The sequence below is a fragment of the Herpailurus yagouaroundi genome, unplaced genomic scaffold (assembly GCF_014898765.1).
Source record: "Herpailurus yagouaroundi ecotype Mexico unplaced genomic scaffold, PumYag 181, whole genome shotgun sequence".
NCBI classification, from domain to species: domain Eukaryota; kingdom Metazoa; phylum Chordata; class Mammalia; order Carnivora; family Felidae; genus Herpailurus; species Herpailurus yagouaroundi.
In genome coordinates this window covers 1,267,951-1,283,215 of record NW_024412412.1, presented here as the reverse complement: position 1 = coordinate 1,283,215, position 15,265 = coordinate 1,267,951, and the positions used below count along the sequence as shown (strand labels likewise).

Sequence of the window (15,265 nt, the reverse complement as noted above, 5' to 3'; positions counted from 1 at the left end):
GACCCCCCGTGGCCAGCACGCAGCCTCTACGAGCACCCGAAACAGACTGGCGGGAGCGTGCATCTAAGACCCTCCCGGCTCAAAACACCTTTCCACTCCTGTCTCCTGACAGACGCTCGCAACACCCAGCCTCCACCACCGAGTCCCGGCCTGGACAGTGACGCCCTGTGGCCACTTCCCCCCCCCCCCCCCCCCCCCCCCCGTCCTCTGCACAGCCGTCCCCCTGTTCCGTCACAATGTCCCATGCGTGACTGCCACCTTGCCTGGGAGTGCTCTGCGTCACACGTCCCCGACACCACAGCCTCGGACAGGAGGGTCCAAGGCCCAGTCGCCCCACGGCCCCCCAGGACTAGAGAGCACAGGAGCGGGGCAGGAGGCACCCGGGCACAGAGACCCCAGAGGAGCGTCAAGGCTGTTTTCCAACCATCAAGTCCCTTTCTCACACTTCTCTAGGTCTCATGAGGCTGGAGAACGGGGAGGGGGCACGGGCACACGGGGCTACAGCAGAAAGGGCCCGGCCACACCCCACGGGGTCACGGCCACATCCCTCCGGGAGCACCACACAGCAGAGGATTTACGGCTAATCTAACTGACTTAGATTGGAGGATTTTAGGTTTGGGGATCGGAGATGTGGCTGGAACGTCAGGCCCTTCCCGCCCATGGCAGGTGCCGCCCCGGCCTCCTCGGAGCCACGGTGTCCTCCCACAGGACGCGTGCACTCACGGAGGGACGTGCGAGGCTTTCCTGACATCCGGAGCGCTCGTGGGGGTGCTGCGGGGAGCAGACGCAGTGGTGGCTACAGGGCGTCTCTGTCACCTGGCCGAGCGCTCTTTCGCTCCCGACATGCTCACAGGCCAACCCCTCGCCCCCGACACATTTCCTCATCACCGCAGCCCCCGCTGCTTGGCTCCCCCTTCACCTCGAAGCTCGAAGTTTCCCAGTCCGGCCGGACGATGATGAACAGCCCCGGGCCTCCTCCCAGCTCGGCTCCCATTCCCCAGACTCTAACCTTACCACCCGCACCGGCCGCGCAGGCCCCTCCGTCCCGGCCTCCGCTCTGCCCCCCGTACGTGTCCACCTGCCCGCGCCCACAACGTGAGTCACACTGCGCACGCACGCAGCGCCCCCCAAGAGCCCCTGCCCCACTCCCCAGTGTCCTGAGGCTCGTTTCCTTTCACCCAAAGATAACCGAGAGGACACCACCAAATTTCTCTTCCCTCTGCTGCCTACTTCCAGACATCGAGAGACTCCTTTATGCGCAATAGTAACGGTATCAGTTGTTGGAAATCCGTGTTTTCATCTCTGTCAGAGGCACAGTTGACACAAACGCACGCGGCGTCTCTGTCAGTAAGAACGGGCGTAGATGGCGCCCGCACAGAGGGCAGCTCCACACCCTTCTCACGCTTACTCTGGGGTGGGGACTCGAAGTGCTCGAGGACCACAGAGCCCGCGTCCAGGCCACAGCCGCCGACCGGGACCTCCGAGACCCACTGCTGTGCCCGAGGACGCGGAGGGGCCGGGAGCGCGCAGGGGGCAGTCACCGGCCGCGCACGCGTTCGGGCACGTCTCCAGCCAGCACGGCCGTGCCGGCCAACAGCCCCGGCCTACCTGCTGCTGAGACAGACCCTCGGGCATCGGCGTCAGGATGGCCTCCGGGTGCCTGCAGTCCACGTCGATAAACAGATTCTGCTCCTCTTCGAGACAAGATCTGTGATCTGAAAAAAGGAGGCACTCGTTTGACACTGAGACGGCACGCCCGTAACACTGCAGCGCGGTGAAACAGGCCGTCGAACCGATGCGTCGGGCAGACACCTCCGTTTCCTGTGTTCTCTTCCCGCCTGGCAACGACTAGGTCAAAACTTTAACAAACCCAAGACGATATGCTCTCCACCAGAGGAACACCGTGTCCGTCAAAGTTTGAAAATTCCAATACCTTGGAAGTTTCATTTCAAAAGGCAGAGGGGCGTCATTTGAGTACCCAGTCGGTGAAGCCGAAATAAATACCTCAATTTCCTCGCCTATAAAATACGACACCCAGAGTCAGAGAAGGGTAGGTGAAAACAGCTAAGAACCCACAGTCAGTAATCGACGAAAGCTAAGTGGAGACTCCGTGTATTTCTTGACCATCCGTGTGTCTTTCTCACTGGAAAAACACAGCTTCCGCCAGATCAAAACATTTAGACCAAATCTAAATTTATTTTTAAAAACTCAGCCGTAGCTAAATAAACGAAAGAATCTGGGGCGCCTGGGTGGTTCAGTCGGTTGGGCCTCTGACTTCAGCTCAGGTCATGATCTCACAGCTTGGGAGTTCGAGCCCCAAGTCGGGCCTGCTTTGGATTTTGTGTTTCCCTCTCTTCTGCCCCTCCCCCCCACTCACCATCTGTCTCTCTCAAAAATAAATAAGCATTTAAAAAATTTAAAAAAATACATTAAGAAAAAAGAAAAGAATCCACAAAACGGCTGGAAAACAGAAAAGCAAAGGAATTCTTAGGTAATAGGACCCCAGGGATTATCGAATTTAAATATCCCAAACGCTGGCTGCATAGAAAAATTCCTGAGGAGCTTTGAAAAACCCCCCAGTATCCGCACACCTATGAGGATGGCCAAAATCCAGAGCACCGACCATGCCAAGTGCACCAAGTGCTAGAGAAAACGTGGAGCAGCAGGGACTCGCGGCTGGTGGTCGGGCACACTGTGCGGCTAGTGTGGTGGTTTCTCTCAAAATGAAACCTGCTCTTTCCCCACAATCCAGCGACGACACTCCTCGACATTTACAAGGAGTTGAGAGCCCGCGTCCACGTGTAAGCTGTGACGGACGTTTACGGCACTCTGTTCCCACCTGCCCAACCTTGGAGGCAACCACAGCGCCCTCCAGTAGGTGACGGATAACTGAACCGGTGCGTCCAGACGGCGCAAGATCATTCAGCGCTAAGAAGAAACGAGCCCTCAAGCCACGAACAGACATGGAGGTCGGTTCTCAAACACGTTACTAAGTGAAAGAAACCAGTCTGAAGAGTCTACACCATGGATGATTCCAACTCTGACCTTCTGGGGAAGGCAAAACCATGGACACAGCAAGGCGAGAGGCCGCCAGGGCTGGGAGGTATGAACGGTGGGGTCCAGGGGGGTTGACGGCAGTGAAGCTCTTCTGTGTGACGATGGATCCCCGTGGTTGTACTTTTGTCCCGACCCACAGAATGGGCCACATCAAGACGTGCACTGCGGACCCTGGGTGGTAACAATGTGCCCGGGCGGGTGCGTCAGCTGTCTGTGTGACAACGTGACAGCGGGGGCAGGGGCGGATGTCCCGCTCAGTTTTGTTGTGAATCTAAAATCTATCTTAAATAATAAAGTCTTACAAAGAAATAGGAACAGAACCTTCTGGTGTCCAGACCCCTCCCTCGAGTGTCGCTGACTGGTCCCGGGGTGCTGGGCCCGGGCAAGTGCGTGCACATCCAGGCTGAGGAACCGCGAATTCAGCGTTATCTTCCCATGTCACAGCTGAGGACACGAAGGTCGTTGGGCTCAGGGACGTGCCTGACGACCTGCTGTGCCCCCGGGGACCCCCGTGGGCCTCCTCCCTGCCTAGCTTGGGGCTTCAGGCCCACCCTGCGTGCTGGGTCACTGGCCTGCAGATCCTAGTTCAAGGCCTGGGGTGGGCCAGAGTCGGCGTTTCTGCCCAGCGTCTGGCATCCAGGGCCCCAAATCCCAGGCTCAGCCCCTCTCAGACCCTGCTTCTGCTCTCCAGGGGCAGGTGCACGGCCCCCCCCACCGTGAAGGTGTTCCTCCTCGGGGTGCCCAGCATACTGCCAGCACCTCATCGGGGCCGTCCCCTTCCCAAGTAACCCACTGGGGCTCCGGACAACCTTTCCTCTGTCTTGTTTCAAGGTGAAGCTGTTGTTAGCACTAAAATGTATTAAAAAAATCTAGTTCTGACTCCAATGACTTCCCCTTCCAGAAGTGTGGCCTCACCGTCCTTTCCAGGCACCGGGATTAGCAAATGCTACACTCACAGCGGCACTGCGTTTGCCTCTTAGAACATCTGTGCAAACAACAAAGTCCCGTTTTCACAAGAACCGGTCAGACGCCCCCTGGGAGCGTGTGCTCTCGTCCACACTACACGTACTAGCTAGGCTGTAAGGACACGCCAGTGCGTAGACATTTTCTCCGACGTCCGAGAATCCTTGGCCCACAGCTGGGCGTCAGCAGGAATACAGCAGACACGGCCCATCTTCCTGACAGACAGATGGACAGCACAGGCTACACCCCCCCCTTGGTGAGAGTCTCAGAAAACCTGAAATTTCTGGAATCATCTCAGAGCTTCCCACACCAGCAAGAGCGTTCCTAACATCTCTGCTTAGAGTGAGACCTTCTTATAGCTTCGTCCTGGTGGGAAGCACACGTCTGTATGAGGATACACCGCACGCGAGATCACCCGTTACCACGCCTTACTGAGAACAGATTTGCTGAGAATCATGCCTGACTGAAGTCCCAGGGTACCCGAGGGGGTTTCAGGAGACACATCAGAGAGTGAAGCCCCCCGGGGCAGTCGGGGGGGAGTGGGTTTCACTAAGGGCCCACGACGTGCTGGGAGGAAACAATAGACAGAGAAGTGATGTCTGCTACCTACGTGAATTCTCTTAACTTTCCGCTGCTTGTCGTGTGTGTGTGTGTGTGTGTGTGTGTGTGTGTGTGTGTCCCCGAGCTACTGCACAGGTCCGTGCAGGCCCTCAGCGGAGCGTGTGCACCCTTGCCCCCATTTGGGAGCTGACACCTAGGCGGCCCGCTGAGTCAAACACCAGCTGAGTCAAACACCACTGTGCTGAGGTTGTGTGTGACGTGCCCGTGGCCGCGCTCCCCACCCCAAAGTGCTGTGTCGGGGGGACCACAGGCTTGGAGCACCTGTCTGCAGGCCGGGCCACTGACCTGGAGCCATGAAGGACTTGGTCCTAATGAGAGAGCGGCCTCTCTTCACGGCAGCCTTGGTCTTCTCAAGCCCGTCTTTAGTGCCCTCCTTCGCAGCCTTCATCAGTTTCTGCATCTGTAAAAAAAAGGGAGAACCGTGAGAAGCGGACCGTCGGTAAAAATCCACTAGCTGCTTTTATTTTGTTTTCAAAGAATACTGTCAAGTAGCTTGGTCTTAAGACGTCGCCTGAAACTGGCTTTTTGATGTGGGAGCACTTACTTGCTTGGTGTGTGTGTGTGTATGTAACTTGGGCCACATTTTGTTTGTTTAAAAGAAAAAAACGAGGACGAAAAGCAAACTTGAAAGCCAGCCCTTCTTTGACCTGGTTTCCTGCTGTGTGTAAACGGCAGCCTCCACTTTTCTTACGATCACTTACAAACACAGAGCTTGGCGCACATCAGAGGGAGCAAGTTAAACATACGCACGCGCACACACGCGCACACACACACACACACAGAGTCAGGCAGCCGGCCCCAGGTCACAAGGCAAACGCAGGAAACCAGGAAACACAGAGCCCCGGCTGCCTTCCTAAGCTCCCCGGGGGGCCAGGCCAGAGGCTCACGGGGGCCCCACCGCAGGTTAACAGACGAGGAGGCAGACGGGTGCGAGTCAGGAACACCACTCCGCACCGTCACGCCGTGTGGGGAACCTGGCTCACCCACCCCGGAGTCCTGTGGGCACTCCCGTGGGCCATCAGTACCAGAGCAGCATGGACCCGCTCTGGCACACCCCCTTACGCTAGAAAATTCTAAGGTCTGAGGTGTGGGCTATTGGGCTCCAAGCGATTAGAGAAAACCCAAATGGCCTCCTACAGACAAAGCAGGCTCCCGCCAAGGGGACGTCCACGCTGCCTGCTGCCCTGCTCCTCCTGCAGGCTCCCTCCGGCACGCTCATCTGTCTCTGCCTCCCTCCTCAGCCCGCCTTCCCTGCCAGCGTGCCTCAGGATCGGACCATCAGGGCCACCGCCGGCACCGTGCTGCCCGGTTACAGTGGGGGACGCGGCTGTCCACGCTGCACTGTGTCCCCGCGGGGCACACTGGTGTCAGACACGTACCGCGGCCCAGCTGTTTCTGTACGTCCTCTGTCTCCCGCCACCCAGCGGGTGACCCCGAACCACGTCCACACCGCCCAGCCGGGGCCCCGCCCCAGCCCCCACGGGCCACGGCCACTGCCGTCTCCCGGGAGACACAGCCACTCCGGGATTCTCTTGCGTCCCTTCCTCCCCATCCCGGGGACGTGCCCTCCACCACACTCGCCACCTCCCCGGCCACGCCTGTGGCCTCCGCCCTGCCCCACGCGCCCAGTGCTTGTCTGCCTGCAAGGCGTCTCGGCTTTGTCTCCTGACCCACACGGCCCTTTCAGACCCCTCCCTTTCTTACCCCACGCCAGACCCCTAAGCCTCGGCGTCAGCCTGACCCCCGTCAGGGCCCCCGTCCTCGAGCTGCGATAAAGACCCAGGTTCCGGGGAGCTGAGACGCCCGTCCAGGTCACACGGCAGCCAGGGAACAGCCGGGGCTCCTGACCCTCCCTAACGTCTGCTTCTCGCTGGGTGAAGGGTGTCCGCCTGGCCCGGCCCTCACCCACTCACCCCATCTTACTGCTCGCTGCCCCCCAACGCACACTGTTCGCCCTGCCACGCCCTACTATCTGCACTTGATTCCAGACTCCTCCATGGAGCTGGCCTCCTTCACGCTTCCCCCATGGCCAATGACTGAGCTCGGGGCTCCCCAGAAGACCCCATCAGGCCCCAGACGCTCCCGTGTGGGAACCAGCCAGAGGCTCCATGGAAAGAAGTGACTGCCAGCATTTTGCTCCCACTTTGGGGAGCCCGGGGCTCAAGAACACTCTGGAATTGAGCAGGCGACCATAACGGGAGACACTTATTTCTAAGTGAACGTCTGCTTGCAGGTAGACGCCGTTCAACACACATGAACCAACAACAGAACATCAGACGGACAGGTGTAACGGGAGTGACAATTACTCGACAGTGTCCTTGTAAAACACATCTCCGAGAACTGACTGCCACCACATTCAAACCTCGCGGTTCTCCGACCTCCGGTCCCGGGAGCCCTTCGTACCCGGAAAGATGCCAAGGGCCCCAACGAGGTCCGTTTCTCTGGCTTTCACTCATCTACCCTTACTGGATGAAGAATGGAGATTGACAAAAAATATCGGACTTTTACGAATATTCATTTAAAAATACTAATAAGCCCATTCCGTGTTATCTAAGTAACGCATTCATGAAAAATTACCGTGTTTTCCCAAACCACAACATAGGCGGTGCTGTTTTGCACGGCTGGCCATCTCTCGCGGCCGGGGCAGCACACACACAGTGGAGCCTCAGGGAAACTCCCGTCCGTGCGTACGAGGACGAGAGAGAGGAACGCAAACAGTGTCTCGGGATTTATCTGACCTCGGTGACATCTGGAAGCCCAGGACCACACGCTGAGAACAGGGCCAAACTTAGTTTCCTTGCGCTTCTGTTTAAAGTACGGTCTGTTTCTGAACGAGCATTTTCCACGCGGCTGGTCGAGAAGTGAGCCACACTACCTTCAGTTCATGTTTCTGCTTTACTTGCTGAATCTCTGTGGCTGCCACCGTGCTTGCCATCAAAGCTCTCATCGTTCTCTCATAGTGCTCCTTGAGACGGGTTAGGTCATGGGAAAGCTACAGCATAAAGAGACACAATCTTCTCACAAAAACGCTCCCTCTGGTACTTTGAGACGACCGTGCATGGCGAGGCCCGGGGGGCGGCGTCTGGGGAAGCCCACGCACCACGGGGAGCCCCCAGCTCTGGCCCACCGACTCCTGAGAGAGAAAAATGGGGCGGCTCCTCAGGAGCCAGACTGGAGACTTTTCTGTGCCAGCCCAGGACAAGAAAGTGAACGAAGGGCTGAGGGTTGTCATTCACATCCACGTGGACGACGTCACGAGGATCAGACGTGTAAATACAATACGTATAAAACTATTCCTTATGTCAGCACCAAGGCACAGGACACCGGGGTTCACGACTGTACTACAGGGCATCAGAATTTGGAAATGGGCGGCACCGATTTTTAAGTCTCCAAACTGACGTGCCTGGGCTGACGGGGAAGGGGCGAAATCTCGTAAGACGCCGTCCCCCGTGATCACGCACGCCTCAGACGTGGAAACCCAGCCCTCAAGGCTTCTCGAGACAGCGTCTCCCATGTCAACACAGGCAAAGACACTGTGCGCTGTGGGCAAATTCTGACCAGAGAACGGACCCTTCTTGAGTTGACCTCAACCACTTAGGGTGCTCGGTGGACCGTTCTAACACAAGACTTCAAGGAGACCGCTAGGTCCTTCCCCCCCTCCCCCCGCCCTCCCTCATGCTGGCGGTGCTCCCAGCGCCCCCAGGGTGTGGCCAAGCTGGGGCCAGGGCGGTGGGAAGACCCCGCCTGATTATCCCGCACCTTGAGCCACGGTGTGGCACTTCACCTGCTGCCCAGCGGCCTGGCACTTCAAGGGCCTGCCTGGTAACCCGGGTCCATTTGGATGGAGGGCAAGGAAAGAACGGTTTGTTCAGTGAGCGTGCGAGCGGCTCGTCAGCGGGCACCTGACACCCTACCCGCCCACGGAAGGACGCCGGCGTGGCCTCACCACTCTTCCCGGCACCTGTGCTCGACTCTCCAATCTCAAGCCCAGAGTGTCGGGTGCATAGAGTCAAGCATGAGCACAGGATTAAGTGTCCGCTGTGCCAATGCCACTGGCAGAGGGGGTCTAAGGGACGGCTGTAGGACGGGAGGTGCTCGGGCCACCTTCCCAAAGCGGGAGGCTCGTCCTGAGCGTCACAAAGCAAGCTCACGGGGTGTGGGAACTAGGCCCCTGTAACCACCCGCCAGCCAGAGGTTCGTGGGGGCTTCAGCCAAGAACCCGCGCGTCCACGTACTGGGGGCCCACGGCATCTACCCACGCTGTCATGGTGGCGAGGCAGCAACTACGGCCCGGCCTGCACCAACACAGAGTCACGCGGGCCAGGCTCCGTGCGCCTGTGGCCTGATGCTCGGCCTCACACAGAAACCACGTGACATCTGCAGACACGCGTGGGGATGTCGGTGCACAACAGCCCTTTCACTAGCAGCTGGAGCCCACGGCCAACAGCACGGGCACAGCCGCTCGACGCTGAAAACCAGAATCTCATTAAGATCATGGGCCTCAAAAAAAGCGCTTGTAGGTCCCATGTCTGACAACCACCCAATTCTAGAATTCACACTCCCGATCTGTGAAGTTCCTCCTCCGACCTTCACTTCCGGAGACCCCTCCCCGCCACACACACACCTTCCACTCAGGACAGAGAACGTGGGGCAGCTTAGGAACCCCGGCCCTCAACATCATTTTGTAACATATTCTATCTTTAGACCTTCCTTTTTGTGTAGAAAACGCGGAAGTTCAAAACGCCCCTTAAAGGGAAGCAGGCTTGTGCCGCGTCTCAGAGAGACCCGATTCGGTCCAGTGAGCACAGAAAGCATGCTGTCTACACAACACAAAGAACGAGGGGACAGTCACATAGGACCCCCTGAGTGATTTCATTTATAAGAAGATAACTTCCCATCCTGCTACGATTACACTTACAACGTGAAATAAAGGAGCCTCCCCTGCGGCCAGGGTCTCACACCCTCCCCACACCCGGTACCAACGTCTTTGAGGGCACTTCGGTATTACGGAACGAAAATTCTGCAGTCCGTGCCTGTGCTAACACGAGACGTGTGTCTCTCACGCAGGCTTAACACATACTTGCTTCCTGTGGTTGCTGCGCAGGAAGGACCTGGGGACCCCATTCTTGCACTCGGAGTCACTCTGCTCCTCGTAACTCTCAAATTCACTGGAGCTCCATCCGTATTCCAAAGAGCTGTTTCCACCTTCATCTCCATTCTCGACGTCGTCATAAATCATTTCATCTGAAGGCCAAAAGGCCAAAAGGAAATAAAAAGAACACAGAGTTCTCTAGTTATGTTTTACCGATCACCGAGAGCTGGGGTCTGGAAGCGTGTCGGAAACCCACAGGGGCAGCGTGGAGCCTCGGGGTCGGCTCCCTATACAGGTGGTGGGGAGCCCCTCCAAGGTGCGGGCAGAGACCTGCGGGGCCGACAGCGCTCCGGTGAACCCCCAGCCCCAGGTGCATCCCGAGGGCTGCTGGTTTAGAAGAATCCACCATGACAATACAAAAGAAGTTGCCGGCCATACAAAGATAAACCCACGGAATATGAACGAGTTATGCAAGTGGGTGACAGAGATGCTCAAATACGAACACACGTGAGGCTCACGGGAAACAGTTCTAAGTTTTGCCTTTGGGCGAAAAACCATCTCATAAATCTCATCTATTACTGTTTTTAAAATATTTTCATCACATGAGTCATGCAGAATTAGTGAAAAACACGTTTATGCCACCAAATACGATGACAGGGGCTCTTTACTTTAAAAATTCTGCAGGCTTTAATTCCCATCTTTTGTCTCACAATCTCTGTTCTGCAAAAGTGAATTCCCGGAGCAAAGCGGCCTTGCGGGCGCCCCCAGGGCAAGGCACACGTCTTACCAACTAGCCCACTTCCTTTCTGACACACGCAAAGGCCTCAGGTCCCAAGAAAGTAGTTCTGTGAGACTCCCTGACAATTACAGAACAATACTCAGTGGAAGTAGAAAACACACATGGAGTTTTGTGCGCTGGGACTTTCCGAGAACAAAAACATCATTCTACAAACTTCTGGAACATCAGTGTCTAAGTTCTCCTCCTTATTAAACACATGAGCATGAAGGGTTATTTCAGATGGAGTTTGCCAGCTATAAATGATGTGCTAAGAGTGATTTCTGCTTAAACTATCACTGAAGGAGAGTACCATGTGAGATAAAGACATTTCCACACCTGGGAATACATTTTTGTTTCTCAATTAAATATATTCTCTGGGCACCTGGGTGGTCTAGTCAGCTAAGTGTCCTACTTTTATTTGGCTCAGGTCATGATCTCCTGGTTCATGAGTTCAAACCCCACGCCAGGCTCTGTGCTGACAGCGTAGAGGCTGCTTGGGATTCCCTCTCCCCGTCTCTCTCTCTCTCTCTCTCTCTCTCTCTCTGCCCTTATCCTACTCATGCATGCACACACGTGCACACTCTTTCTCTTTCGAAATGAGCACTTAAAGAATTTATTCCATATGCTTCTTCAGTCGTTCTCTGTAATAAAACTTGCCCCTTAAAATTTTTTCAGTAATTAAACCTCGACTAATAGATTCTCTAGGGCCAAGAGCAAGCTTTGTAGGTATAGAGACATTTAGAGGCAAATGCTTGCTGTCACTGGAAATGAAAAGTAGATACAAGGTTGTCACTGAGGATCTCAGATTACTTGGCCTCGCATTCTCTCTCCACTGAATTCAGATTAATTCTGAATATGAAACAGAAATCCAAACTTCTGGTTAAAGGCTCTGAGAGTTAATGGCACCCGGGTAAGAACATGCAACTTTTGAAAACGAGCTCATTTTCCAGAAGCCACAGGGGCGTGGGTCAGTGTATCTGCCCTAGATGACCACCAACTGGGCAGCTGGGTCAACAGGACCACGTGGATTCCAGGGATGTGGCCAGACCCTGACTCAGCTGCCATGCAGGTCGGGGCCGAGAGCCATCCTGACGAAGGCAGGTTGCCATGGGAAGGACCTGGTGACTTCCATGGCCCGGTCGGCAGGAGGCCTGCAAATGCAGAAACGTGCCTGTGCACTGTCCCCTGGTGCGGCCCATGAATCCTGAAGCTGCCCGACTAGCACTCCCTCCTCCCTCCATGAACCCCTGTGGACATTGGGCTACTCTTTGTGCGGGAAACAAGTCCGGACACACAGCTGGGCGGGTGTCGCCCACACCTGCAGAGGGACGTCCAGCCTGTGGGGGCGGAGGCGAGCTGCAGGTACACCCGGGTCAACTGGGCGGCTGGTCCTGGCTCCGGGGAAGACGGCCAAGGGTCCTGCTCTACTGTGAGCCCTGCTCTCGGGCGGGCTGGATGGCTTGTCCATCTTGGGGAGGCAGGAGCGACCAACACCAGGCACCATGGACCACCTCTAACTCAGGGACATCTCCACTCAGCAGTCAGAACGTGGGAAAATAATGCTTCTCCAAGTTCTGGAAAAGGCAGTAGTATCTGGGCCTCACCCGCACACTGAAACTTTCAAGGACTCTGAAGAGCCTTGTTAAGGACAGATGACTGAGGCTTTGTGAATTACAATGCCCTCCTGAGCTCCCAGATGCACAGACTGGTGCTGAGACCAGACCGAAAAGCAAGCACAGCCCCAGGGCCTGTGTTTCTCCCACAAGGCCAGCGAAGGGAGAACTGGTCTCCGTGGCTGGATTTTACTTGGCAGCAACCTTGCTACCTGCCCCGGGCCAGGACGGACCTAAGAAGTGCCACTGCAGTGGCAGTGGCCACACAGTCCTGTGAGTGTGCTTAATGCCACTGAACTGTGCACTCTAAACTGGTTAAAATGCTCAATTTTATGCAGTGGGCACTTTGCCACAATAAAAAAAAAAAAAAAAAAAAAAAAACAGAAAAAAGTAACCCTGGATGGTCATCATCGTATCTCATAAGAAATTCTTCAGTATCCTGCCAGTATCATGACAGAACTTAACCCAAAACGACCATATTTTGCACAAAGCACACAGGCCTCCACTCTCCCTCAGACACCCCTGTCTCCCCAAGTTCACCAGCTGCACAGCCGAAGTCCTGAACAGCTGGAGGAACCTCAAAGACCTAGTGCCACCTACTTCACTAAAGAATATAGTTACTTATCAAATATCGAAATGCACCAAAAAGCATACAATAGCAGGCCTGTCTGTAGACCCCGCCCAAACCCTGCTTCAGTGCCCACTCCTGTAAAGGCAGCAGCACAAGGCAACATGCATACAGCCAGAGCTCTGGCCCCTCCGCCAGGCCAGCAAGAACCGTTCTTGGCCTGTGGCTGTCCACTTACCTCTGAGGTGTGGGTTTACCCGAAGGCCACATGCAGCCTACCTCTGTATGTCTTGCTTTTTGCTCAACATTGCCTTTGGCTGTATACACACACACACAAACACACCATTTATTCATTTTTAACTGCAATGTAATGGTCTGTTGTATAAATTCATTGCCATATGCTGATCCCTTCCCCGAGTGTGGGGCCACTATGTTCCCCTTCATCTTTGGCTCTTTACAAACGGTGCTGCAGATAAGCATCCCTGCACATGTCTCCCGGCTAGCGGGCATGAATTTCTCCAGGAAACACACCTGCAAGGGAACCACTGGTTTGTATCACCATTTACACGTTAGCTAACTCTTACTAAAGTGTTTCTCAAAACAACTGCAGCACCAAGATGCTTAATGAGACAAAGAGCAAAGGGCCACAGAGGGAGCCAGATCAACGTTCTGTGTTGGCAAAGGCCTACCTGGTAGCATAAATTACCCAAAAATAAAAATTTCAAGCTTGTTTTTACAGAAACCAGTCTTTAAGCCCCACTTTACTTGCAGCATGTATTTAAATAACTACCTAGGAGCACATTTATTGATGAGAACTTCCAGTTCTGTTTATAAAGGGACCCAAATGTCAAGTGTTTGTCTCCCTCAACGTAGGAATCTCAAGGGCAGGGGTGACTCTGTTAGCTGAAACTAAACCGGTGCTCGGTACGTAACAGCGTCCAAAAGCATTTTGGAATGAATAAACTACCATGTGCTTTTAACTCTTCATCAGTTAGTACGCTGGATGTGGATTATAAGAATGTATCCTTTTTAGGTCAAAAATGCTTCCTTCTATTATGAGTTTTTAACATTGAATGGCCACTGAATCTTGTCAAGTGCACTTTACGGAAATACCAAGATGAGCCTATGGTTTATGTCCAGAAGTCTGTTCCTGAGGAAAAGGTGGTAAAGGAACCTGCTCATGTTGAAGGGTCTGTCACCCCCTGAGACCAATCTGAAGGGTTCAGGTTGGCTTTTGCTGATTTGTTGGGATATTACCAGATTTGATTTCTTTACATTTTCATCAGGATGCTCAGCGTCACCCCTTTAAGCGAAGGGGGCTCTAAGTTTACACCAACACCCTAAGATGGGTTCCCTGCTCCTGGGTAGCTGGGGTCCGCTGGGACTACACACAGAGCCGAGGAACTCTGTTCCCTGACGGTTTAGCAAATCTCAGACGAGGACACTGGTCCTAGTGGGCTGCCGGGCAGATTAAACAGCTCATTCTAGATTGTGAATCGTTAGACATTAGCGTGTTCTACTTCAGGTGCAGTCCACGTTTCAACTAGTTGATATCAAGGTGTTTCTAGAATCCCTTCCTGGCGTTTGTCTCGACCACACTTTCTTGTTCCTGATCCATCCTTCACTTCCCTCTCCTCCCGACAATATCTTTCCTTCCGAACACTACCCGGGGCTTGTCTGTTTTTATATTATTTTTGGAGAACTGCTCTTGGGTTCTGTTGATACTTTGTTGTTTCTTTGTTTTCTGTTTTAACACTTTTGCTGTTATCATTTTCTGTCCTTCTACTTTTGCTGAGTTTGCTCCGCTCTTCTCTTACGTCACGGAGCAGAGGCTCGGCTCACTACTCCCCCACCGTCTTTTCTTAACAGGCGCCATCGTGACTGCAACTCTTCATGATTTTAAATCTTCCCCATAATATTTTATGCCATATTTTCATTATTATTCAAGTCATAATATTTCTACTTTCCATGCTGTTTTCACCATTGTCTGTGAGCTAAGTACTAGTATTATTTTTAACTTTCAAGTGTTTCTTCCTATTGATTTTTTCAACTTAGGGAATGAGGCCTAAATGCCAATTGTTAGGCATTTCTTAATATTTGCTTTGAGGAATGCTATATGGTTTTTATAAATATTCCATGTGTTTGAAAAGAAATTTCAATCTTTAGGTTAATCATATACTATATTCTTCCACAGTTTACTAATTTTGTATCCAGTATTCAAGACAGTGGAGGGAACGGTCTTAAAATCTCCCACTTTAATTATGTACTTAACTGTTGCTGATTATTTCCCAGTCATATTTTGCTTTCTGTATTTAGAGGCTGTCTTGTTAGGTACACACAAGTTTAGAACTGTTATAATTCTCTCTGGTGAAGGACTCTAAACCTAATGTTTTATGGCCTAAAATTCAATATGTTATAGTAATACTGGCTATATTTTGGTTGGAATGGGCCTTATATTTCTTTTTCCATCCATTTACCTATGAATGTTTTATATCCTTATATAGCTGTCACAAAAATATGTGGCTAGCTTTGCTACTTCATCCAGCCTGAGAATTTTTTTTTATGGGCCACTG

General features: G+C 53.6%; 1 protein-coding gene across 1 annotated transcript in view; it reads right to left on the bottom strand.

Moving 5' to 3' along the window:
• ARHGEF10 (Rho guanine nucleotide exchange factor 10) overlaps positions 1 to 15,265 on the bottom strand; it is an 88,854-nt gene that overhangs the window by 54,247 nt on the left and 19,342 nt on the right. Inside the window, exons 7-10 of the mRNA XM_040490414.1 lie at positions 9,722 to 9,885; positions 7,517 to 7,633; positions 4,927 to 5,041; positions 1,609 to 1,715 (exon numbers count right to left, since the gene is read on the bottom strand). Coding sequence (XP_040346348.1) covers positions 1,609 to 1,715; positions 4,927 to 5,041; positions 7,517 to 7,633; positions 9,722 to 9,885 — 503 coding nt within the window. The remainder of the gene's footprint in view (positions 1 to 1,608; positions 1,716 to 4,926; positions 5,042 to 7,516; positions 7,634 to 9,721; positions 9,886 to 15,265) is intronic.